This window comes from Panthera leo, chromosome B1 (genome assembly GCF_018350215.1).
Source record: "Panthera leo isolate Ple1 chromosome B1, P.leo_Ple1_pat1.1, whole genome shotgun sequence".
In the NCBI taxonomy this organism is placed as follows: domain Eukaryota; kingdom Metazoa; phylum Chordata; class Mammalia; order Carnivora; family Felidae; genus Panthera; species Panthera leo.
The window spans coordinates 147,306,591-147,333,890 of NC_056682.1; the positions used below are offsets into that span (position 1 = coordinate 147,306,591).

The window sequence follows — 27,300 nt, forward strand, 5'->3', positions numbered from 1 at the left end:
CAAGGTGGGATAATACTCTCCAATGTTAGATGATGTGAATTTCAACCGCCCCCCCCCCCACACCCCGAAATGTCTGACTGGTCTGAGTGTTCGGAAGAAAGCAGTCTATGTGAAATCACAGGCACTATTTAGATGGTGTCTGGGAAACTCCTCTTCCTGAGCAAGATTCTTTGATGCAATTTTATGAGCTTCCTGTCATAAGAGAGTGAAGGTCTTTGTACAACACTTTTCCACATAAAAACAAGGAGTAAGAGTGAGGGAGAAAGATATCCAAGATATCCTCCTTTTTTGTGAGATGAATGACATAATAAAGACCACCAGTGAACTAAACCAGGATTCCAATCTGAACTTCTAGGGACTACTTTCAAGTTCTAGATACACATCGATTCTGCTCAACTAAATTCCTTTTATCTTTTCAGTTTTCCTCTGAGACAAGCTATTAAAGCATGCCTCTCAAAATCCCAGAGACTACTATCAAAAGGACAATAAAAAGTATACACCTTTCCAACTTATTTTAGTAGGTAGCTGCTTCAAGAAAAGGACTTCAAAATAAATATGTAAACAAGCATTTCCAAAAATACATGTTAACAGAATATAGGAGAGTCCATACATAAGACTAAAAGTAAATTTCTTTAAGCTCACAGAGGAGAGAATGATCAATTTCAATTGTCTTCTGTGAGAGCCACTGTTCACCATTTGGATCCAGATACATACAATACAAGTATTTTGGCAACCAAGTGCAGAATGATCTATGCATACAGAATTCTTAATATCCTTAATCAGGATTCTGAAAAGGTCAAATAGAAAATCATAAACACACTGCACTTTGTCTGTCTTCACTATTTGCTCAGCACCATGGCTTATGCAGCAAAGAAACTCTTTGCCCTAGGAATCTGGCTCAGTTAGAATTAGCCAATTGTCACTGGGACAGTCTGTGTCCCACACTTGGTTTCAGGGAGTTTTCACAGGTTGGTCGTTTTATGTCCCTTGGATTTTCACTTCTTGATCCTTCTTCCTGTGTATCAAATTCTAGCTGATCCTCTGGAACAGGGGAAATGAACACCATTAGTAATAGACATTTAAAAATGTGCCTGTGAGTGTTCCATCTTAAGCTGGCTTTTTTTTCCCCCTGTATGTTTAATGAGAGGTCTACGGAAAGATCAGGCTACAGGAGCTACAAGCAGGAAAAAAAGGTGACATCCACATGTCAGTGTTAGTATACCTCCTGCATAAGAAATTTCAATTGCACCTGTAAGGTTGTCCTTCTTCTTTATCCTCCAGTACCTCGCCCCAGGAACTACCCCATGACTCCTCTGCTTTACATCAGGGATATATACAAAGGCTACACAGTAAACTATGAGTAAGAAACAACCACCAAGGCTCAAAAGATCTGTCTGCCTTCATGCACCACCACATCACAAGTTAAGAGAAAGGAATGCTAAGAAAACTGGCCTAGAACTCTGGCTCCACCACATTCTGGAACAAACTGTCCCCAAACCACCTCACCGCATAATCTTAAGAAGTCACCTCACTCTCTTGACCACAGGCCCCTCATTTGTGGAGGGGGATTTGAAACCATTTATCTCATAAGGTTACCGTGCAGATTAAATAAGACAATGTAGGAAAAACTGTTAGCACAATAGCAGGTAAAACTGAAACAGATGGTTACTAAGGAGACTATCAGCTTTATGACCTGAAGAAAGCAAAATTTCACCCCTGGAAAAAAGTCTGCTACCTCACAAGGTTTGTGATGACTGAATACATATATACTATAATAACAGATATTGAAATACAGTTTATTAAAATCCTTAGTAAAATGTATGGCACTTGGATGGTGCTTAATAAATACTAGCCAAATCTGAATCTACACCCTCAACATAGCTTCTTAGGATTAATGTAGAACTGGTTAGCTTGCTCTCAGCAACAAAAAATGTAAGAGTATTCTCTATAATAATGAAATTTTAATGTTTTATTCATTCTACTCAAGCAACATCTTGAGGAAACTGAGTAACTAGAAAACACATAGAATAAAACTGAATAAGCTTCTTGCCTGCATGGTCATGTCAGGTTTCTTTGAGGATCCTGGGTAATTTTAGCACATGAACACCTCTTAATAAAATCAAATATTTATGCTTTAAATGTCTATATCAATAAAAGGGCAAAAATGGCTTTTGGAAGGATGACAAGGTGAATGAGGAAAACTTTGGGAGAAATAGCTCTTAGGGAAATTACCTGCCACCATCCCAGCCTTGAGCCTTAAAACAAATAGAAAGTTTTCTTCACGTTTTGTTATTATACTCTTCATTTTCCTAAGTATTTTTGCCAAGCCTCATGCTTTAGGTTTTCACTGTAACTAGACAAGTTCAAGTTATGACACACTCCAATCTGTGGACACTTTTTCACACATTCACCTATGATACCACGTTGGAAGTTAAAGGGCTGAGCTACTATTAAGTGGGACATTATTTAGTCACTATTTTCACACACAAAAAATTTCTATTCCATATCCACTCATCACTACATTTCAGATGTGTATACACATTACTACAGGCTATGTTTCCAAATGTGTGTTTCTTGGAACCCACAGCTAGAGAATTATACAGATCTGGTGATTATCCAAATTCATTGTTTCCCCTCTTGAGTCCTGTAAGTGTTTCACAGAAACTGCTAAAATACTAGGCTAGGTGAGTAAAAGGAAGCTAAAATGATGGATGCTTCAAATTTCTATGGTTTTCTCAAAATATCATAGTACCATAAATGATAAAACATCAGCTGTGCTGGTAAAGTATCCTTGCAAATGCAAAGCCTGAATCATTCTATACCAGAAGGCCTAGTACTTCCTGTTTAACCATTAGTCTATGATTTAAACCTACTTTATAATCCAAAGAGGGAATGATACATAATAAAAATAAAATTGCATAGAATATGATACAGGTCATGGAAGATAAATTAGGATTATCTTTTATTTCCTAATTTTCTTTTAATGGGCTTTCTAATTACAAAACGCATATCGACTATAATATGGGACCACAGGAGACACAATCGAGCAGTTCCTTTTAATGGTTGCAACATCTTGGTGCATAGCATTTATTAAGTTAATAGAAAAATAATATAGAAAGGAATGATAATGAAATTCCACTCTAGTGACGACCATTTTAGATCATTTGGAGGCCTCCTCATGCTGTGAATAAAACAAAGGTGTAGAAATGGAAGCCAGGGGTACCTGGCTCAGTTGGCTAAGCGTCTGACTCTTGGTTTCAGCTCAGGTCATGATCTCACAGTTTTGTGAGTTCAAGCCCTGCATCAGGGTCTGCACTGACAGTGTAGACCCTGCTTGGGATTCTCTCTCTCCCTCTCTCTCTGTCCCTCCCCTGCTTCCCTGTCTCTGTCTCTCTCAAAATAAATAAATAATTCTAAAAAAAAAAAAAAAGGAAATGGAAGCCATGGCTACTTTCAATCATTTGGTCTTAGAGTTTCACTCAGGGAAAAAGCCATCTTTTACTTAGAGATACTATAGACCATGATGTCTCAGTACTTGAGAAAGTATCCCTCTTAATCATTCATCCATTATTAAGCATGTTCTCCCTGGAACAGTCAACAATGAATCAATAAAATATATCCCTTCTGTTAACAATAAAGTATAGAATCTACTCCCTTGAGGCAGTTTTTCTTTCTTCTCTAATTTGTTTATCATTTTTAGCAAGGCTTCTTTCCCCTCCAGGTATAAAACCACACCTGGTTAGAAAATTTATTTTGACCCTTTCTAAAATATTAATATGCCCTTGAGTGCACACTCATTGCAACCTTGACACATCAGGCAAATGAACACAGGTACTTAAGTGGAAATGTATTTCTAAAGTGTAGGTCAAATGAAAATCTGGCCTCATTCATTCAAAAAGTAATTAACACTATTTTCTACATTTAAACAACACATTTTAAAACATTTTATAAAAAGCAACGTGAGTATATTTGTGTGTATGTGTGCGCACAGTGTATATGTGGGGTGTGTGTGTGTGTGGTGTGATGTACAGGTGTGTGTGATGTGTGTATGTGTATGGTGTATAGATGTGTGTGTGGTATGGTGGTGTGCAGTGTGGTGTGTGTGTGTGCAGTGTTGTGTAGAGGTGTATATGTAAGTGCAAGTGTGTGGTGTATAGATGCATGTGGTATGATGTATAGGTGTGTGTGTGTGTGTGTGTGTGTGTGTGTGTGTGGTGTGTGTGTGATATAGTGTATAGGTGTATGTGGTATGGTGTATATGTGTGTAGTATGTAGGTGTGTGTGGTATGGTGTATAGGTGTGTGCATTGTGGTGTATAGGGTTGTGTGTGGTGTAGTGTATAGGTGTATGTGGATTGTGTGTGTGTGTGTGTAGTCTAGTTCACTGAAGTAGCACAATTCTTAAAAAGCAATGAAAAAGATCCTCTATAAATTTTTGTTGATAGTAGAAAGGAAAGGAATAAAAGGGCAAGAGAAGGAGGGAGAGGAGAAGGGGGAAAAGAAAGAAGAAAGATCATATCTTATTCCTTATTTACAAAATTCTGTCATTTGTTTTTGAGTGAATCAGACCAACTTAAAAGAAATGAACATTTCCCCTCAGGGAAGGGGAAAGGACTTTCTAGCCTTCTTCCACATTATATATAGTGTATAACACTTTTGTAGACTTGAGATTCAATGGAATAATATTAAATGATCTAAATACTACGTACTGAACTCCTTAACACTTTTTTGTTTAAATATGGCTCCAATGTTTCATATTTATCTACAACAGCACATTAGTTGTTAACTTGCGGTTGAGGGGGGGAGGCTTCTAGTAAGAACCTAGTTAGTATATTCCATTAGGAAAATTTCAGGGAAAATTAAATGTTTGAACCCCTTTAAAAAAATACAACTAAAAGATTAAACTGACTGGGGCATCTTTTGTAGAAAAAGGAGAAATAAGGATAAAAACAATTTTTTACTCAGTGTCTATTAGGTGGCAAATGTTACATATACTATTTCATTTAATCCATATGGTAACTTTTAAGAGTAGGTACAATTATTAACCCAGCTCACAGGTTAAGAAAAACAAAGAAATTAGGTAATTAGCCTAGCCCATGGTCACACTGCTGGTTAGACCTGAATCATGGTCACTTTCCTTTACTCCAAAGCACATATTGTTCACACTTTATCGCGCTAACAGTTTCCCCAATTGGGATGTTGGTGATGAAATGTAATATTGTGGACTGTCCTTTAATTGGACATTTTTTAGTTTGCACTGTTGGCTTCTGAACTGAGTCATCTTTCTTATACATCTCTGCTATGTAAACATCAAGGCGCAGTGGGGATATAACCTCTATTACCTCTCCATCAATTAATAGCAACTCTATTTCTAAGAAAGAGAAATTTTAGCACAAAAACCATGTATTGACCCTGACTGCTTTGTCAAACCACACGGCTAATTTTTTTTAGTGCTTGCAACTGGGCTTCCTTAGTTCTTCAGTACGACTTTGGTCCCTGAGCAATAGATGGGATGAAAGGAAGGGAGAGAAAGATGCATGAAGAAAAGAAAACTCAGGAAGTGATGAAGATTTATGGAAGCAAGTGAGAACAGGACAGACAAGGAAGGAAAAGAGGAGGAAGAGTTGTCTTCACAAAGCACAAAAAACTCACAGTCTTATTGTAGCTGTGAATCAAGTTTTCATAGTGATTAAGTGAGCCTTATTTCCTTTCCTGTACAATCACTTCTCAGTTTGCAGGCTATGTCTCCATCTGTGTAGTTGCTGGTTCACTGTTACACACGTCCCAGTGTTGAAAAACAAGTAATCCGCCAGTTTAAATATTATTGACTCATTGACTAAATTCTTTTACTAGGAGTGCATGTTGCGATGAAAGGCCAGGCTTTTGTTGTTTTTAGAATACTTACTCTAGCTGTACATGCAACTGTATTATTCTATAACTATCATTTTTCAACTTGCTATCATAAAGTACTAAATTGATGGTGGTATATAGTTTTCTTTCAAAAAGTATTAAGATCTTGAGGAGAGAAACACACAATCACTAATCTTAAGGGTTTATCATGAAAGTGGAGATATCCACTTGCCTTTTTTCCCAACCACAGACATTTTATTTCCATAGTTTAGGAAATCCCTCCCATTCATGTTCATATCCTTCATGAGTGCCTTTCACCTGGACAACTCTAAAAATATGGGGTGCAACCAACAGTCTTGTCATAAAATAAGCCAACTGCCCAATAGTGTTTGCTCAGAAGGGGGCATGATGAAGACTGGTTTGTTTTTCCATCATTCGTACTTACTAACCTTAAATTTTAATACATAATAATAACCACAGTAACAGTGTCAGTTAGCAATTAGTCATTACATACCAGAAACCGTCCTAAGTACTTTGTCTGTACTAGAAAATACCTCAGTTTTTCCACACAATATAACAATTCTATAAGGTAGGTGCAGTTATTAACCCCTTTTTACCAATGAGGAAGGTAAGGCGAGGCACCCAGGGAAAAGGAACTTGCCTGAAGTCGCACATAGAGCATTAGCCAAGCGGGGCTTAAATACTAGATTTCCTGACTTCAAAGCCCTGCTACACTTCACTACTGGTCCCACTTGGAGGTAGTAGAGACTGCCAGAGTCCTTCCAAGACAACTCCTCACTCTGTAAGACAGACTTCCAATACAAGCTGGGGAAAACAGGTCAAAGGAAAAGCCATCTATCTCCACTTCAGTGACTACTTACTATGCAGGTTTCAAGCTTCACAATGACATTTTCTAGAAAACAATGGTCCTTCTAGGAAGGAAAGTTACACATAAAATCTTCATGTATTTTTGACAATTAAAACGTTCAAATATGTCTTCCTTGGCTCTATATTATGATCTCTGCCAGCATCCAATTAAAACAACGAGCCCCAGTTTCCATTAGCCTCAGGTAAGTAGACCTTCTATGTGACAGGTGTGCTGACAAAGCCCTCATCTGGCTTTATGAATACTTCAAACCTCAAAAAAGTGAGGAGTATTTTTTTCCTTTAAAAAATTTACTGTATGACTACTTAGACTTGCCTATGAAGTCAGATTACACACTTTTTTCATAAAGAAATAGTGACATATAAATACATAAAGATAGAAATAAATGAAACAGAAAGTTCAAAATCCCACAATTAAGTATGTCTGTGAGCCAATAGTTTGAATGCGCATAGTCTGGACTTCCCCTGAAAGTACACAATGGATGGTTATTCTACTCTTATTTAGGAAAAGTTCTATATGATTGTGTAATGGTAACATCTGTGTTTCAAGCATATTTAATTGATCCTAATAATAGTATCTATCATGTATTGAGTTCCTACTCTTCTCTAAGCAGTTTTTAAGTTATGAAATATTTGTCATCAGTACACATTTTAATAATAAAAAGCTTTTGTGATTATATGTCATTCATGCTGCCTACATTTTCACTTCATACCTGTCTCCACTTTGCTTTTTTTTTAATATGAAATTTATTGTCAAATTGGTTTCCATACAACACCTAGTGCTCATCCCAAAAGGTGCCCTCCTCAATACCCATCACCCACCCTCCCCTCCTTCCCACTCCCCATCAACCCTCAGTTTGTTCTCAGTTTTTAAGAGTCTCTTATGCTTTGGCTCCCTCCCTCTCTAACCTCTTTTTTTTTCTTCCCCTACCCCATGGTCTTCTGTTAAGTTTCTCAGGATCCACATAAGAGTGAAAACATATGGTATCTGTCTTTCTCTATATGACTTATTTCACTTAGCATAACCCTCTCCAGTTCCAACCACATTGCTACAAAAGGCCATATTTCATTCTTTCTCATTGCCACGTAGTATTCCATTGTGTATATAAACCATAATTTCTTTATCCATTCATCAGTTGATGGACATTTAGGCTCTTTCCATAGTTTGGCTATTGTTGAAAGTGTTGCTATAAACATTGGGGTTCAAGTGCCCCTATGAATCAGCACTCCTGCTTTTAAGCATGCGCTTTATGTCAATGTGTGTTGATTGTCCTTAAATAAGACAAAAGAATCCATGAGTGCAAAGCCCAACAATGACCTATCTTTTCATCAGTGTTACTGACCAACCCAACTTTAGGGAGATACTGTTCTCTTGTCACTCGTCACTCAAGATGCATACAGGTCTTCTAAGGCTTCTCCACCCAAGTGGCAGAGAAGATTGCAAATACAGCACCAAAATATCTGAGGGCAATCTAACACAGCTTGCCATCAGCATTAAAATTCTTTGTTCTGTTTTTAAACTCATAATCATTTTGTCTGCATTCTAGTCTACGATACACCCACGTCTGTCTTACTGTAAACATGGAGAGGTTTTCCTGCAGAATCTATACGTAAAGGTGCATATTGCATGAATGTGTCCTACATCTCTGCTCAGGTTTACACGGTCCCCCATACGCTATTGTACTCCTGGTGCTACAAGACCTACATGGAATGTGTATCAGTTTTTATTTTAAGGGACAATAACTTGTAGCTAATTGCATGACCTGGGATAACTAACACTATTACCATTTAATTATCTGACACAAACTTCTACAGATATAAAACAACTTTCCCCAAAGTGAATCCTTTCTTCCAAATGCCTTCCATATCATAAAATGATGAATTACCCTAAAAAAATCCAAAGACCAAGTTGAGCACCTTTTGGGAAAAAGCCCTGGTGCTGACCCAGGTGTGGCTAGAGGGATACTAGAGTGCTAGGGTGTATAGAATCATATTCCTTACCCAGAACTTACTTTTTACTTTTATATCTTTCCTAATTCTAGAATATAAATCTTCCCTGAGAGCATAACATTCCTTCTTTTCTTTCTCTTATCTCTTCTTTTCCTTTCTTACTTACATGGTCTAGCACAGATGAACTATAAGGCTCCTCTTTACCGCTAAGAGACTACAATCTGAACTTCTTTTTCAACTTCATGCTTCAAATTCTATAAAGTCAACAGTATCTTGTTTCTTCTATAAGCTCAAAATAATCTATTTAGAGTTTACTTCAGGAAGAGATTCCTAGAGCAATAAGAAAACAGAAAAATATGGGACAGAAGTTCAGAGGACTGGGTTTGTCTGGCCCTTATATGTTAATATTTGGATCTGGTTTCCTCAGCTATCAGATAAGATGAAGAATAATGTACACTAAATTTCCTTGCAAATACTGCAGTTTGAGCTAATTTCAAAGTTGAGTTCATTTCAGAGCTCCTGGTTTCTCTTCCTGATTGAATCTCGTGGCTAAGATACCTTAGGTAATAAAACTTCAAATCTGGCAGGATGGTTTCTCAGAGAAAATAAAATAAAACCTTTTACTGATGATCATGATACCATGCTGAAAGCTTGCATGCATGGAGCCTACACCTTCCTCCAAACACAGGGTAAGCACCAACATGAAGCATGGTGTCCTCACCTGGGTCAGGAGGCACACAGGCACAGGAAAAGTGAGTATTGTAGCCCACTTTGAAGTTGGAGTTGATGGGGTAGTAGTCAGCTAGCTTGATCATCTTCTTGAAAGCATCGTAGATAAAGATGAAGCTAATCAGAGAAGAGAAGCCCTCTTCTGTGAAGCGAGTGAAGTACTGAACCAAGAAGCTGGCATCTGTGGCTACCAAAATGAGACACAAGAAGGCTGACCACAAGCCAATCCAAAGGCGAAACTCCAGATAGTCAAAATTATGATCCCTGGAAAGAAGAAAGAAAGGTATTTTAGACTCCGCCATGGAATACAAAGAGTAATATAAAACTACCCAATGACGGCAGAATGATTGCAAAAAATACAGGATCACTTTTAGCCACTAAATATAAATCTCATTCTTGATTTTATCCAGAAAATACCAAATCTAAGGATTCGGTCTCGTGATATTATTAAAGAAATAATCCTGAAAGTTTAAGAATGGCACATCAAAAGTAGTCATACCATTTGCAGGTAAATAACTCAATTTTCTCATTCAAACTCTGCCTTCATGGAGTTTAGAAAATAAACAATTTGAAAGTGTCACATTGGTACCCAGTATGCACTCAATAAATGTTTGTGAGCTTCGCTGGTTAATGAAGACACTAAGATAAATAGGTTCTCTGTTCCCACATCATCGCAATCTACTGAGGGAGACAAACTGATAAACATAATCACACCAGAAAATACTAAGTGATATCTAAAGGTTCCCACAGAGTGTCACAGAGGAATAACTAATTCTGGCTGGGGGTTGTAGGAAAAACTCCAGGTATTTAAGGATAAATAGGATAATTACACTGTACTCAGATCAAGAAAGGCTCTCTTGCTGTGTCATAGCCAGATGCAACCACAAACATGGTATCCTTCTTGTGAAGCTTGTTCATGGACATGGTATCCTTCTGCTTAAGTGGTGTGTGAAGTATCTTGTGACCACCTTGTTTTTGGTCTGTTCCTTTCCCACAGTAGTCTTAGATCAGGCTGCCTCCATCAAAGGAGGCCATTGTTTTTCAAAGCCCTTTCCATTCCTTTTAAGTAAATGAGCTCACATTTAGGAAAATATGGGCCAAGTGTTGACATTTTACCATTTCATACTGATTCTCTTAAAATTATGTGAAGATTATAGTATTTTTCTTATCATTTAAATTTTTTTTAATGTTTACTTATTTGCTTTTGAGAGAGAGAGAGAGAGAGAGAGAGAGCGCGCGCGCGAGAGAGAGAGAGAGAGAGAGAGAGAGAGAGCACAGCAGGGGAGGGGCAGAGAGAGAGAGGGGGAGACACAGAATCTGAAGCAGGCTCCAGACGCTGAGCTGTCAGCACAGAGCCTGATGTAGGACTTGAACTCACAAACTATGAGTTCATAACCCGGGCCAAAGCCAGATGCTCAACCGACTGAGCCACCCAGCAGCCCCTTTTTCTCATCATTTATGATGAGAAAGCAAACAGTAGTCATCATATTTCTTCTATGAGAAAAAGAAATAAATCAAGGACCATGCATACTTGATGCTCTACAGCTTTGATTTTAAACAAGTATCTTTTATAGTGATGTATTTTAATATATTCCTGAAGGTATGGTATCAACACCTTCACCACGACCAATCCAGTTTGGGCCACCAGGAAGTCTTTGCTTGATTTTACGTCCTTACTGATATCCATGTTTGCCCTGCTCAAAGCCATTTTCCACATTATTGCCAAAATGATCTTTTTAAATGTAAATCAGATCCTCCCTACCCCCTTTCAAAACCTTTTGATGGCTTCACACTGTTCATAGAATAAAATTCAAATTCTCTTACTAACACAATCATTGGCATATTAAATGTTTCCAATGAGAACTTGCTAGATGAATTAAGGCATGCCTATGGCTTTGGACTTGAGACAGTTACTGCCATGACTTAAGTATTCTCACAGAGAGCCAGGAGATCCTGAGTGAAAATTTTATGGAATATTAGAATTAAAAGTTCCTTAGATACTGTGATGGTTAATTTTATGCATCAACTTGGCTGGATCATGTGGTACCCAGATATTTGGCCAAATGTTATTCTTGGTATCTCTATAAGGATGAGTTTGATGAAATTAACATTTAAATTGGTAGGCTTTGAGTAAAGCAGACTGCTTTCCATAACGTGGGTGAAATTCATCTAATCAAATCTTTCAACTGAACACAGCAAAATACCTGCCAACCCCAGGCAAGAAAAAATTCTCCAGAAGATTGCCTTTGGACTTGATATGGAACATGGCCTTTTCTGTTTCTACAGCAGACAGCCTTTGAATGTGAACTGGAACATCAGCTCTCCTGGGTCTCCAGCCTGTTGGCCCAACCTACAGATTTCGGACTTGCTAGTCTCTATAATCATGTGAGTCAATTCCTTATAATAAATCTCTTTATTATATTGGTCTCGTTTCTCTGGAGAATCTTAATATAGATACCAGTTAGTCAAATATGTCTCATTTTATAGATGAGAACTCCAAGGCCAATGGAAGTTAAGTCATTTATCCAATGCCAAGGTTTTAATGGCAGAGCTGGACCAGAAACCAAACCTCTGCATTCTTGGACTGGTCCTTTAAAAATTTCACCATCATTCCCCTGAGTTGTATTTAGGGTGGACCTTAAAATCACTGTCTTTTTTTTCCTTCTTTTCACCAAATCACCTAAATTGGAATATAATACCAAAGCAGGAGATTATTTTTTTTTTTTTCTTTTTTTAGCCAACGGGCAAAGCAGGAGATTATTAACACTTGGGCAGAAAGTTATCTCCTATGGATTTCCTGGAATCTTTCTCTTTTTTTCAATTTTTTTTTTTCATGTTTATTTTTGAGAGAAACAGAGTGCAAGCAAGGGAGGGCAGAAAGAGAGGGAGACACAGAATCCGAAGTAGGCTCCAGGCTCTGAGCTGTCAGCACAGAGCCTGACGTGGGGATTGAACCCGCAAACCGTGAGATCATAACCTGAGCTGAAGTCAGTGGCTCAACCGACTGAGCTACCCAGGCGCCCCAATCCTGGAATCTTCCTGAGGACATCTTTTGCATTCCCTTATAGTTCTCTTTAGATCTACAATCCCACTGCTTAATCCTATGCTTGTCTCTGTGAGATAAGTAGACTATAGAAAAAGCTAAATTCTAGGAACCTGAGATAATTTACATTATCACACACACAATGAATCAAGCCTCGGAGTCAGGGCTAAGAAACAGTTTTATTACTTCTGAGCCAACAAACTTTTTTCTTAAAATAAAAAAGTTTTAAACAATTACTTAGTTTTGTTTCCCTAACAAGATGACAGGGCAGTCTTGATTTGTCCTAAGAATGCTAATGGTTGTTTAGAGAATTGATGTTTATAGGACAGGATGAGAAACAAATCCAATAACCAGCTAATGGTTAGGAACACTCAGTTTGAGTACAAAGGGAAAAAATGCCTATATAAACTTAAATCTTAGGATCTAAACAATATACCAAAATAGCTGCTCTAAAATACTTAAATATTCCCAGAGTAGCTCTATAAGAATAACCCAAATAAAATCACTAAAACCGATGGCACTTCATTATAAAAGTGATATGTTTACAGCAGCAAGAAGAAAGAGGAATAAGAGATGAGAAACTTTTTAAAACAAGTTGATCAACAGTAATGACTACAATAAAGTGGCAATATTACATCCAATAAGACTATCAGTCCCTTTAGTGCCAAGTTTAAATAGCAATTAAGTTATAAAAAGTAACAGTAAATGATAGTAGAGACAAAAGAAACTATGGTGAATTCAAATGAGAAAATGGGTTTATATCCTTATGATATCACAGTGTTCCTAGATATTTTGACTTATAGTTTCTGAGTAGCATAAAACCAAGGTACAGACAAACAGAAGAACTCATCAGAGGCATGCTACAGAAATTAATGTTCAAGTCACTGACAAATGTAAACTCCCTAAACTACATGAATAAATCCAACAACATAATAGAAGAAAACAATCATTTGAAGGCCTCTAAATAAATTATTCAAAGAATAGAAGGAAAAAAATTATTGAATGACTAAATGCAATTATACAGGCTAAAATCCAACTTGAATTAGAGGTTTCTACATGGCTTAGACACAGTGTTAAAACTTTCAGGGGCACCTGGGTGGCTCAGTCGGTTAAGCGTCCAACTTTGGATCAGGACATGATTTCACGGATTGTGTGGGTTCAAGCCCCACATGAGGCTCTGTGCTGACAGCTGAGAGCAGAGCCTGGAGCCTGCCTCATACTGTGTCTCCCTCTCTCTTTGCCCTTCCCCACTCACGTTATCTTTCTCCCTCTCTCTCTCAAAAGTAAACATTAAGAAAAAAAAACTTTCAGATTCTTTGCATGAGGAAAAGAAAAGGTATCTAATTCTCTGTTACTGGTTTACAATGTGTAAAAACAGTGCAAAGAAGACTGTAGAATTAGGGGGAAAAAACTACAATTGTCATTTGGAAAGTTGTAAGCTGTCATTCTGTTACTAATTTTAAAAGGTGACAGAACATCTTTCATATTCCTTAATGATTCTCCAGTTTATAGGGCAAACATTAAAACCTGTATTCCACGTCAGAGGGAAATCTGTGGATTATGTGGAGTCACGCTTGAGTCCACTGAAGCTATAAAACAAAGATTTACCTACTTTTCAAAAAAAAAAACGGTAAAATATTTTGGGGGGAAATCTGGGCAAGACAGACTAAAGCAGTTTCTTTACTAAAGGACTTCTCAGATCCCTTAGTAAGCTGAAATGTAAAATGAATTACTAAGAGGAAGCAAATATACAGCATTTGCCAGATTTATGGGGATCACAGGAGCTTTTTTTTCTATGAAACATCTAAATGGGACTAATCATTGAGGAAATACACTTTGAGAAATAGTGATCTACACAAATACTCTATATCTAAACAAAATATTAGCACTGTTGTTACAATACAGAAGCAAATGACACAGCATTATGAACAAAAGGACATGGTTTGCCTTAAAGCACCACATGCTACTCAGTGATGAATTTAAAGCACAGTTTCTCAAATGTTTCTTGTTGCTTTACAACTGTTTTCAAATCACTTGGAACTATGTTTACATTACCAATTATGATGAAACAGAAGGGAAAGTGAGAAAGGAACTTGCTTAGTGAAAGGAAATAATCTCTATCCTACAATTATCTAAAGTAAACTGGGATGCAAACATTTTCTGTATATTAAGGCTCTGATCACATTGCATCCAATAAATCTTTCTGCAAAGGTTGCACATGTTTGTTCCTGTTTATAGTACATGCTTGTTCCATCTTTCCACAAAAGCTTTCTTGTCTCACACAATGTTTTCTTAAACATATAAAAATGGTTTGACTTTCTATAAACTGACACGAATAGAAATTCTTTCCAATGTCCTTCTGAGAATTATGATGGAGGAGGGATTTGTAGTGATGAGCTACAGAAAACTCACATTATTGCTTTAAACTCTCATAAGATCTTGCTGATATTCTCAGCCCAGTTTTCAAAACACTCGTTTTAAATTCTCACCGCCTTCTCTATCTTGTGATAGCTTTTGATGGTAACATACAGTTTCAAAGGCTATTCTATCAGCCCTTGAGTCCATGAGGTATCATGTAGGTAACAAAACTTCCAACAACAAAATCTTAAAAATTTATAACAATATAAGAATATGGAAATTCCAACAAGTCAATATGAAATTCTGCAATCTGCCTAAGGATTGAGGTCTGTTGGGAAAGGCAATTCTCTCTGAGAGGTATCGAGTTCACTAGAAAGAGGCCAGAATACCCAATTTGATTTTGAATTTATTTGTGTGCTAATGTGGCCACTTGGATAATTCGCTTAACTAGATTTTCTCCTTCTTAAAATGATCCATCAAATTCTAAAAGAAAATACGATATCACAATTGTTATGCCCATTAGGAGTGTATAGTAATTCCATAAGAGGCATAGTATCCAGAGTCAGAAAGCAGAATTCAAATCCCAGTCCTACCAACAACTGGTAATGGGGCCTATGGCAATGCACTTACCCTCTCCCTGCCTGTTTTCTCATCTATAAAACAGGGTATGGGGGTGGGGGTGGGGGTGCCTGGGTGGCTCATTTGGTTAAGCATCAGACTCTTGATTTCAGCTCAGGTCATGATCTCACAGTCCTGAGATCAAGGCCCACATCGGGCTCCACAATGAGTGTGGGGCTTCCTTGGGATTCTCTCTCCCCACCACCTTTCAAAAATAAATAAACATTTAAAAATAAAAATAAAAATAATAAAACAGGGTATGGTCCCTACCTCATTGCACTGCTACAGGAATGAAATGAGGAAGTACATGTAATGCACTTCGGATAATATTTGGTATGTGATCAACACTCAACAAATGCTATTACTAAGCTGACTCTTGTAATGAATCTTTAGTTAAGAACACTGGAATCAGGGTCAGGAGCAGTGGATCACTGGAACAACTAGTCTCTCATTAATGAGCCATGGGACCTTGAACAAGACATTTCATTTCTTGTCGGCCAGGATCATGACAGGAAATAGATGGCATTCTCAAATGGGTTTGTGAGGAAAACTTAATAAATGGGCTATTTACAGATGTGTGAGTAACAGAGAATGGCAAAGTACTCAGGAACTGGAAACATCAGGGAGCCATTTTTACCTCCTGGCTTCAAAAGGCCAAGGAAGGAAGAGAGTCACCAGAGCCTAGTGAGGGTAGAGCCAGGCCAGTGGAGCCACTGTACAGAGGCTCTACTCAGGGGACAAGCCACTGCCAGACTGCAGTGTTAAAGCAGGGACTGTGAGGTACAGGGAGGTGGACCCACACCCTGACCTCTCTCCCTCCCTTCCTGTCCTACTCGTGCACTAGTCTAACCCAACAATAAGCCAGAGGGCAAAGGAGACTTAGTGTTTGGGTCAGCCCCTGTGGCACAAAGCAGGACTAGAAGGATAGAGAATAATGATGAGGGCAAGTAGATAGTACAACATATGGGCCCTCAGCTGAATCAAATGTAAAATGAGTGTTGGACTACCCAATCTCCAAGGGCCTTTCAACCTCCAAATCTCAAAATGCCCATATTCTGATCTACCTAATTACTATTCTGTGCTATATCTAGACTGTGTTCTAGAATTAATCCTAATTTATAATTAGACATGTATACACATACTTGCTGAAATTGAATAGAAGCCTCTCAAAGACAAGGACAGGTCCTGTGCTGCTCAAAATCGTGAGTGGTTGACCGGCAAACAGGCAAAAGATGGCCCCAGAGACAGCTGTGCCCAGGAAGCTCTCCAACACGCCCTGATAGAAAGAGAAGAGAACTGTTAGGAGAAACACACCTTTCTTCCTCCCAGGTGTGACGCCACTAGGGAAATTAAGCACATGAATATGCTACTACAAAGGCCATACCAAACGCAGAAAATAGACACAAAGAATTGAGATTCTTACCAGTATGAATATCACCATCTATTTCACATACGATTTAGTCATTCCTCCCTACTGGAAGGGCTGACTTGTTCCAAAAAACTACAGTAACTATAATGACTGGTGGTTGACTACAGAAGGCAAAAGGTGACTCTGATCCATTCTAAAAATATTAATTGAAGCTTCTGTATGGAAAATCACATTATGTAATCCCACCAAGTGGGTAGAAATGATTTAGTACTTTGGGTGACGCTTTTCTCTCTGTGTTTAACTTCAGTGTTTGCTTCAGCCTGATTTCACCCTGCGCATAGCAGGTACTTACAAGTAGTTACATTTTAAACACAAAGGCTATTTTTTCTAAAGGAAAGATTTGAGAGGGGAGCAAAGAAGACACAAAAAGTTATTTTCCCTTCATCCTGCAATCTCTAACATACCAATTCCAAAATTAAAAAAAAAAATCTTTATATATATATATATATATATATATATATATATATATAACACATATTATATTATATATATATTGTATATAATATAAACTGATAGAAGAACTTTAATTTATTTTAGATGAAATACATGTGTAGGAACATGAATAACTAAATCTTTGTGGCCACACTTTCCTGTACTTATAACTCTGGAAACCCAACCCATTGTTTTCCTTTAGGCTAACAAGAACAAAGAAAGATGAACCATCAAGTATCATTGACTTAAAAGATTACCCTAACTTTTTTAATCATGTCATTTGGGACCAAGGCCTCAGATGATGGCAAACTAGCCCATTTCCTCTATTTTTCATAGTTCAAATTTTAGTTAGAAAAGCACATGTTTATTTGCAAGAGGATCTAAACTTGAAATAGTATTATATCAAGGGGTGACCTTTTTAAATATAAAAAGGTGACAAGAGACCCTTTAATCATAGGGTCTATGATCATACTAAAACATACTAAATCATACTAAAACAAAATGGTGCCAGGAAGATCTCTCCTTTCAACTGAGTAACAAATTACCTGTTCATAGAAGCATGATTTATGTTTTTACATAAAGCAAGCCATCTCTTAATCTAAACTACCCTCTGTTTGGAGCAGAGTAGATTTCTGGATAATCTGTGATACCCCTCAGTGATTCCCTGCGCCCCACCAATAAAAAGTTAACTTATCTGCCTGTGAGCCTAAGGCACCTCTTTCTACTGCCCCAAAAGTTCTCCAGCAACTTTCATTCACCCATCATATAACAAAATGATCACACAGAATTTTTTTTTAATCAAGTTACGGGCATTGAATGAATAAATCACAGGAATAAAAGGCACAGCACAGGAAATATAGTCAATGACATTGTAATAGCATTGTATGGTGACAAATGATAGGTAACTCGTGGTGAGCACAGCGTAACACACAGAGAAGTTGAATCACTATGTTCTTTCAACAGCTGAAAGTAATGTAAAATAGTATGTAAACTACACTCAAGTAAAAAAATGTTTTTTTTTTAAGTAATAAAAGTTTGAATGACAGAAGTAAAAAAAAATTCAACCTACAGAACTTAAATACATCAAGTGCTATACCTACTCAAAAGCCTTCCTAAGAGACCCCTATTATAATGATTACCCAAAATGTTTTTTACACTGCATCAGAGCCACCAATGTTATGCTTAAAATGGCACTGGCAATAGCACATCCTCTCTTTGAAGGGTACCATTCAATTCAGAAAACAGTTAAAAATCCTTTAAAACAGCATCATGTATTAATGGGGCTGGGGTGGGGACAGGGCAAAAAAACAAGGGTTGACAAATAAGACTAGCTTCTCACACTGAGAGTATCTATATTCTGACACAACTCAGAACAACTTCTGAGAAATCTAGGTTGAAATCCAGGCAGGGCGGGGAGCGGGGGAGGACAGGGAACCCTATTTCCATGGCCGTGAGCTCTACTGCATGACTGAAGAATGTCATCTCAATATTTTGTAACCACTCCACACATAATCAGAGTATCCACCTCCTTCTTTTTCAGACAGAATGAAGAATAACACACAAGGCTGGCAGAACCAGGCTGCATTTATGCAGACAAGACAGTCCCTTGTGCCCAACAAATAGTTTTGATCTCTTACATGTGAAGGTATTGAGATTCAGGAGAGTTAAGTGATATGAACAAGTCCACCATGTTCAATGTGGCACGACAAGTCTTTGGAGTGTGGGTACCTGCCCAACCACGACTTCACCCATAGAAAGGATACAAAGTATGCTGGCTTCAGCTGGGGTTTTCTTGGAAGTGCAGTTTTCCACCTCCTGTGCATTGACATCGGGTTTTTTTTAAACGTCTTTATCATTTATCTTTTTCATGACTGACTTTAGTGTGTGTAACATGAAAGGGTAGGAACGGAATGCTCCCCATGTGGCAAGACAAGCCACCCTCTGCGTGAATGTGACAGGTAGAGTTATACTGTGTCATTCTTCACCAAGCACAGAGAAGGACATATTTCTCATTACTACTGCAGTATCAAAATACAGCACCACCTGGGCGTGAGACAGAACAGGAAGGAAGAAAGAAGAAATGCAAGATTGGGAATTCTCTACTTGATTTGCCATCACTATCAATCTCTCTGAGGGCAAAGCACAGGGTCTCCGGGGCCTTCCTATTTTTCTTCCTCTCATCAAGCTCTGCCCTATCCCTCCATGTGCTCTGTAGGTGTGCAGGAAACGCTAAAGGAATTGAAGAAGAAATACCCAAATCATACCCTAGGTTCCACTTATCAAAGGTCAACAGCTGCTGTTGCTCATTCAGTAAAGATAACAAGGAATTTCTCCCAGAAGATGGCTTTGATTTATGGAAACCATGTGACTGTTAAAAGGCAGATTATTTTTATTTCAGTACTTGATCCTTTGGTAAGTGCTACAGTTTCCATTCTGTTGCTGACAATTTTGAAACAGAGACAGGTGATTTATTATACACACTACACTGGAAACTTGCTTAAACTTAGAGATCCTTGCAGCGTTTCTGAGAAAAGAACTATTTTCACCACGTTTTGATTTGTTAGTCTTGACAATACAGAAATGTAAAAAAATAATCTCATGCAATGAATAACTTCAGTTTAACTAACAAGAATTTAAACCTATTTATTAGGTGAACTATCAGAAACGCTTTTCTGATTTGTTATATTCAGGATTCAGTAATATAAAGAAAGAAAAGAATGTGTGGGTGTGTATATTTTTAATAGATATAACTCATAAAGACTCTTCTGCCCCCAGTTTCTCCCTGCCTCTATTATTTCTCATTCAGTCCATGAGGACACGTGTGGCTGAGCTCTGAGGTGTGGAAGAACCAGGTGGCACAATGTTACAGCTCCGTTTTGGTTAGGCTTTTACTTCACTCCATTTCTGAGCACATACCACCCACTGTGGAACAACAGAATGAGCAAAGAACCAGCAGTCAGGAAATCTAGAGTCTAGACTTTGTTCTGTCATCAGAGAACTGATGATCTTGAGAATGTCACTTAAAGTTTGTCAAATTTAGTTTCCTTGAGAAGGACAGATTCCATATGTTTTCACTCCTATGTGGATCCTGAGAAACTTAACAGAAGACCATGGGGGAGGGGAAGAAAAAAAATGGCTAGAGAGGGAGGGAGCCAAAACATAAGAGACTCCTAAAAACTGAGAACTGAGGGTTTATGGGGGGTGGGAGGGAGGGGTGGGTGGGTGATGGGTATTGAGGGCACCTGTTGGGATGAGCACTGGGTGTTGTATGGAAACCAATTTTACAATAGATTCCATAATTAAAAAAAATTTAGTTTCCTCATGTAGAAGAGAAACATCAAGATGGTAGAGGATAACAATGGACTCTGGAATCAAAAAAATCTCAAAGTGACATCTAGACTGTGCCATTTACTCAATCAATGACTTTAAGCAAGTTACTTAATCTCTCTATGCCTTATACAGTTAGGATGCATATTAGACAACACATGAAAAATGTTTAGTATAGTCTCTGATATATGATAACTTTTTTATAAACAGTAACATATACACAATGCATTCGTTTAGATATAAGATGGGAAGCTGAACTAGCTGATTTCCAACATCTTTTCCAGGTGGCTCAGGGCAAACAGCATGTCTTGGAGTGAAGTATATCGGAGTTAAATCTCAGGTCCACCAGTCACCAAATCCTCTACATGCTCACTCTCTCTTCTGTAAAATCAATTGCTATTTCACAGAATAATTGGACTAAGAAAGACAATATATAAAGAGCTAATAATAGAGATACAATAAAATGTTTGTTTTCTTTCCTTCACTACTTCTCATCTCCTTCTTCCCAGCCTGGCTCTATTATTTCTCTTTTCTTCAAAAGAGGGAAAAGATGGGGAGAGAAAGTCGAAAGGAGTGACATAAAAGAAAAGATGAAGATTAGTCCTCAGAGGAAAAGGGGCAAAAAAACCTCTTTAGATCTCCAATATTTCTCAGAGCAAATCCTAAATCAACAGAAGCCTTAGGGGGCCACGCTACAGCCATTATTTCTTTTCATTCCTTGTGTTACTAAACACATGGAATCAACTATAATACAACAGAATAGTTTGTTTTACTTTACAGCAGTGAAGTCAAAACCCACATCCAAAACAATGTATGAACACTTTTCTGCTTACATCAGGGTACGATGTTAAACCAAAGATGGTCCCTGTTTGGCAAAACAGCCAAGAAAATCAGCACAAGTCCCATAACAGAAAGATCAAGCATAAAAGAAGTCAGACCATAAGAACAAGAGTCTTTAAAAAAAAAAAAAAATCAACCATCATTGGTAACACCAGCGTTTCAGATCTTCGAACTACCTATGACAAGGGTCACCAGGGCCATCATGCCTGTCGTTGCTAAGGTAAAATAAGCACATTCAAAAGATAACAAAACATTAAAAATTAAAAATGTACACTGTCAATTTTGACTTCACTGCAACTGAGTATCTTCATATAACACTAAAGAATGACCTGCTTGTTTTCTGTCCTTTTTATTAAGGAATTCATTATTTAGAATAATAATCACAACTGTTGGGGGAGGGGGTTGGATGGCAATAACAGGAGAAAAGTGACACAACTGCCCAAGAAAACAAAAAATTTTCTATGGCTTTGAGAATTTTCAACCAAGTAAAACTTGGAAAGTAAAATATTTTGGTGGTAGTAAATGATAAAGTATTCACTGACATTGTTGTTATATTTCAAGCTTTTTAAGAAAACTAAAATGTTTCTAACCATAAGAAGAGAAATTTCAGCCTGTGTTGGTTATAATTTATACAAACTGTGTGGAATGTTGAATAATAAAATTAAATTTCTCTAGCTGTGTCTCCAAATCTGAAATTTAGCCAAGGAAAATGATACAGCCTAATGCCATTTAAACACATCCATTGGAAACAGGCAGTCAAGACCCAAATTATCTGCAGGAGTTTTGATGTCAGGTCCCCAGTTAAAAGCCAAGCCACATGATTAAAAATAAGTGAAGAAATGATGAAAGTCTCTAAATCAAATTTAGGTCACATGACAATTATCTGAGAAGCTTTTTTTTTTTTTTTTTTTAAGAAAAAATACTGATTCCTTATCTCTACCTTGAACAATTAAATCAATATATCTGAAGATCAAGCCTGGGGAATTGGTATTTTTTCAAAGTTCCCCAGTTGATTTTCATGCAGCTCAAATTTGAGGTGCACCAATTCAAAAAAAACTCCCTTCCTCTCAAAATAAGAACCACCTGCTGACATTTGTTAGGGTTACACAGACCATCCATCTACACTGGGGAAGAAGACTGGATATCCAACCCTCATTTTTTATTTCACCTGTGTAACTGCAGCCTATAAATCAGTGATTTCTGTCCTGACAGATCACAGCTGCCAAATCCTTATTGCCATCTACTCTGCCTAAAAGCGCTCTGTCGTCATGAACAGGATTTCTGTTTACACTGCCCAGCAGGACTGAAGAAAGAGAAAAAGCTGAAAGATGAATTAGCTCTCTGCTTAAAGAAAAGTGTGATCCAAAACCTTGACCAAAGAGCCACAACTGCAAGTCTGATAGAATGGATGGGCAAGACGGGGAGGCTTTACGATACTTTTTTGTTTGAAGAGTTGTGAATAGGTACCTAGATCATCTGAAGTACCCAAACATCAAATGCCAGTATAACCTTACACAAAATTAATCCCAGATGGATAAAAAATTTAAATGAAAACATAAAAGAACTAAGATATGTGGGTAAATATTTTTCTAATCTTGGAGTGGGGAAACCTCTTTAAGTATATAATGAAAATAAGAAACCATAAAAGATTGAAGATTTTGAATACATAAAAATTACAATTTATATAGCAAAAGAAATCATAAATAAGGTGAAAAGACACAGGATAGATCTAGGAAAAATGTATTTGGGATATTTCTGACAAGAAAAGGGTAGATATCCTTATTACACAAAGAGAGTTCTTATGAGTCAATGAGAAAAAAAACAAATACCTAAAAGGAAAATATGCCAAGGACACAAATACAAAGTGTAGACAGCCAATAAAAATGTGGAAGGATATTTGCCCTCACTAAAAATCAAAGAAATCTGAATTGAGTAAGAATGAGCTATCATTTTTCCACCCACTGAATGGCAAAAATGAAAATATGGTACACAATCCTGTTTTTGCAAGAGTGCATGCATGTGGACTGTCTTGTCCATTATTGGTAGAAGTAAAAGCTGGGATGACCTTTGTGGAGTGTAATTTAAAACAAATACAAAAAAATATCCTGCAAACATTTGCTAGGAATTTTACTCCAAGGACATAATTACAAAGAATGAAAATGTAGTTAGGCACCACAGTTTGTTTATAATTGAGAAAAATCGGGAAAACTGAAAGTGTACTAACAGGAGATTTATTAAGTAAATTATAGGACATGTATCATCATGTGTATAAAAGATGTAGTCATTAAAAATAATGTTCAAGGTCCACATTGAAGTGGAAAAACTTCCACTTAATACTAGCCATGTTATGAAACAGCAGGTATATGATCTCACTTATATAAAATCTTATACATCAATCTATCTGTTTCCACATGCACTGCAAGATGTAGGAAAGATGTTTATGAAAATGCTCATAATGGCTATTTCTGAGTCATGAGTTTAAGGGCAAAATTACCTTTTATGTAGTTGTTCTGTATTGTTTGAGTTTTCTACAGTGCATAATTATATCTTATTAAAAATAAAGCCATTTCAAAATTATTTCAAGACAAACACAAAATAGTTTTAGAAGGTAGCAACATTTGGGACTGCCAGCCTGCCCAAATCACTATCATTTTCTAATCACCAAGAAAACAGAGTTGACAAAGGTCTTTCCATTGAAAAAAACCCAACCAAATATGTTCGGGTAAGTGAAAAATTCGGTTACATTTGACTTAACCTTAATCAAACAGGTTTGATTCAGAACTTGTACATGAAGTGAAGCAAATGATCTAGTTAAGTTGCTTCCTGGGAGAAGGAACAGCCAGCACACTGGAGGCAAGTAAACAATGCAAGCCCCTTACTTTGTCACCAAATGCACATTTAGTTTTGCCAACCACAACAACCCAACTGCCTCATGCCAACAGACTATCTCTACCTAATTTTTTAAACCTGTGATATGTTTCTGGAAGACTATGTCAGGCAGATGAGCATATCACCTTGCATTTCCACTTAGAGAAAGAAATGCATTTTGGTGCCAAAGCACAACATTTAGGTAAGTTGAAATTACTCTACAGTCCTTACTACAATGAAGCAATTATCAATTTTCTTTACTCTTACTGCTATAAACTGCACATGAGAACCTTCATAAAGAAGTGTCTATCTTATGGAGGAATATCACATGTGAATAAGAAACGATACATTTCCAACCTCAGCAGATTGATTAAATATTCTCAGCACAGCAGTATGTTTAAATAAAGCTTCAAATTTGGAGATGCCAGCTATAAATGTTCCTTATTATGAGACAAATTTCCTTAAAATGTGCTCCGTTAGGCTCCATAAATATCACAAAATTCACAGAATTCTAAAAATCTTACTGTATCCTTTTGCTAAAAGGTTTGTGAAAATAAGATTATATTTACTCTGGGGGAAAAAATTTAAATGACTTTCTTCACTCTAGACTATGCTCATTCACAATTAACAATGTCAATTTGAGTTCAAAGATTTTTCTGTGTCCATAAAGCTAAGAACAACTTTTAAGTGACATAGAGACTTATCACAGAACATCAGAAAGTGTTCCCTGTACAGGTAACTTGCCCATAGACTAAGCTATCCATAAGTATTTGTTAAATCAATGTTTAACAATTTAATCAGAAGTATCTAAATGAACAGAACAGTGTACCTGCCTGGCAACCAAGAATATAACTACAATGCAATGAGCTGGCACACATGGTCACAGAGTTGGTTCCGGAAAGAACATGCTTCTAGGATGGTGAGGCTGAAAACCTTTTGTTTGTTTCATAGCATGGCAAGGGGACAAGAGCATTATTACAGTGGAACATACTGAGAAGGATAATAAGAGTGTTGCACAATTCCTGGACCTCAGAAAGCATATGTTCTAGTCCTTTGTTGCTGAACAATATGAACAGAAAAGAGGCACAAGCCCAGGGCTAGATCCAAGATAAATCTGAGGTCAACTCTTAGCAAAGTGGGTTCAGTCACTTGAGAAATCCAAGCTAAATTTTAATTGCCACACTTAAGGAATCCATGAATACCTCCTCTGAAAGCCTTAGAGTGCTCTCAGAGCAGCCTGATGGCCCAAACATGTGGCCCAACTTGGAGGATTCATGCAGTCATGGATGTTGCCATTATAAACTGATTGTACTTGGATCCATCATAGCTTCAACTGTTTTATTTTGAACACAGGTCCATGGGAAATGATCCATATGTATGGCTCCTAAGAGCTGCTTCTAATGATGTGGGGGATAGATGTATACACACAGGTGTGTATGTGGGATTAAATATACATATATTTTATTATGATTAATATTACTTATAATTTATATATTTTTTTCAGCTCTGAAATAAATGCTTAACTGTAAATTTTTGTCTTCAAGCAGGCAAGACCTCCTGCACAGAAGCTGGCAGAAGAGTTGCTTAAACAACAACAGTTCAGTGACTCATCTGTGTTTTCACAACACGTTTGTACCAGCACCCATGTCTATTTGTAGCCTGACAATAAAGACCCTATATGAACTATCTCTGAGCTGTCTGCTTTAAAAGCAAGGACACTATTCTCAGTTGACTCACTTGAGCTACTTGCGCTTTTGAGAATAACCCGTTGCCACATTTATGAAGGCATGTGATATAACTGAAGATTACTTCAGGCTGTGCCAATGTCCTGCTTAGTTCTGATCTAGTGTTTAGAAGGTCAAATAGACCCAGAGGGCTTTACCCCCCTCAATAATCCCCTATATACCACTACTGGTATCTCTTGGGGACATAGAAAAAGAATGCCTTATCAACACCCTAGACTGTAAATACCATCAGAATGGGGATTATTATCTGTTTTGGCTACTTATCTGTATCCCCAGCACTTAAAATAGTGTCTGCCACACAGTAAACACCCCATAAATACTTGCAAAGGAATAAATCAACCTCTGTCATGGGCCTGGGAAGTGATCTGGGACTTAGCACCAAATCCACAAAATATTTTGTTGTCCTGATGCCAAGTCAAGATTTCTACTTCAGAGCATCAAAACTTCTGTATGTTCAAGTACAGGTCCTTTCAGTATTGAGATACTTTTCAACATATTAAATCACCTTACTCCCTCGTCCTTAAAATAGATAAAACCAACAGAAATATCAACCTAAGTCATCCATCATCATAAGAAAACCTAGTACAACGACTACAGGTAAAATGTTTCCTATTAAAATACTAGGATATGTAAAATTACTATAAAACTGTAACTACTATAATTACTATAAAGCTATTGAGCTGTGTGTGTGTGTGTGTGTGTGTGTGTGTGCGCGTGCGTGTGTGTGTGTGCACTAGTTAGTCAGACAGGTTGTTTTATAGCTATAAATCCAGTACTTAGATCTATGCATCCATTCACTATATAGCATTAGTTCGCCCAAAAGAAATAGATAATAGACTATTCAGTTCAACAAATATATATTAACAATCATTCATTTTCTATTCTTTTTCAGTGTTTCTGCCACCCACTCGGACTTCTACGAGTACAAAATTGCAGTTCTTTGCCCATACATTTCTTCAAGGAAAGAGAATTCAGAAGGGACAGAAAAATATACCCTTTAATATTTCCAAAGACTTTTAAAACATTGAGTTCACAGCTTCAATGACATTATCAATAAGAGATTACAAAATCTGTAATAAGCAGAATATGTCTAGCAAATGTCCTCCTAGGTTTGAATTTTGTACTTTGAATTAAGTCAACTCCTAGGAGTGACATCCAGCAAATGATCATTTTTGTGGACAACCTAACATCCTGATGTGCTGAAAGCCTTTCTGTTTCTCCTAAAGT

The 27,300-nt window shown here is 37.3% G+C and overlaps 1 protein-coding gene and 1 long non-coding RNA gene across 16 annotated transcripts in view; one reads left to right on the forward strand and one right to left on the reverse strand.

Moving 5' to 3' along the window:
* SLC4A4 (solute carrier family 4 member 4) overlaps positions 1–27,300 on the reverse strand; it is a 350,038-nt gene that overhangs the window by 70,695 nt on the left and 252,043 nt on the right. The window contains exons 13-14 of the mRNA XM_042936217.1: positions 16,575–16,708; positions 9,406–9,677 (exon numbers count right to left, since the gene is read on the reverse strand). Of these exons, the coding sequence (XP_042792151.1) occupies positions 9,406–9,677; positions 16,575–16,708 (406 nt within the window). The remainder of the gene's footprint in view (positions 1–9,405; positions 9,678–16,574; positions 16,709–27,300) is intronic.
* Positions 1,490–27,059, forward strand: LOC122218163. 15 transcript variants are annotated; one of them, XR_006201915.1, is made up of 9 exons: positions 1,490–1,743; positions 9,824–9,921; positions 11,610–11,798; positions 18,834–19,705; positions 21,459–21,680; positions 22,673–23,037; positions 25,148–25,247; positions 25,876–26,670; positions 26,966–27,059. It is a non-coding gene; the product is annotated as an uncharacterized LOC122218163 (long non-coding RNA). The 15 variants fall into 15 exon arrangements; XR_006201907.1 differs by lacking the exon at positions 9,824–9,921 and having other exon boundaries at positions 25,873–26,670; XR_006201904.1 differs by lacking the exon at positions 9,824–9,921.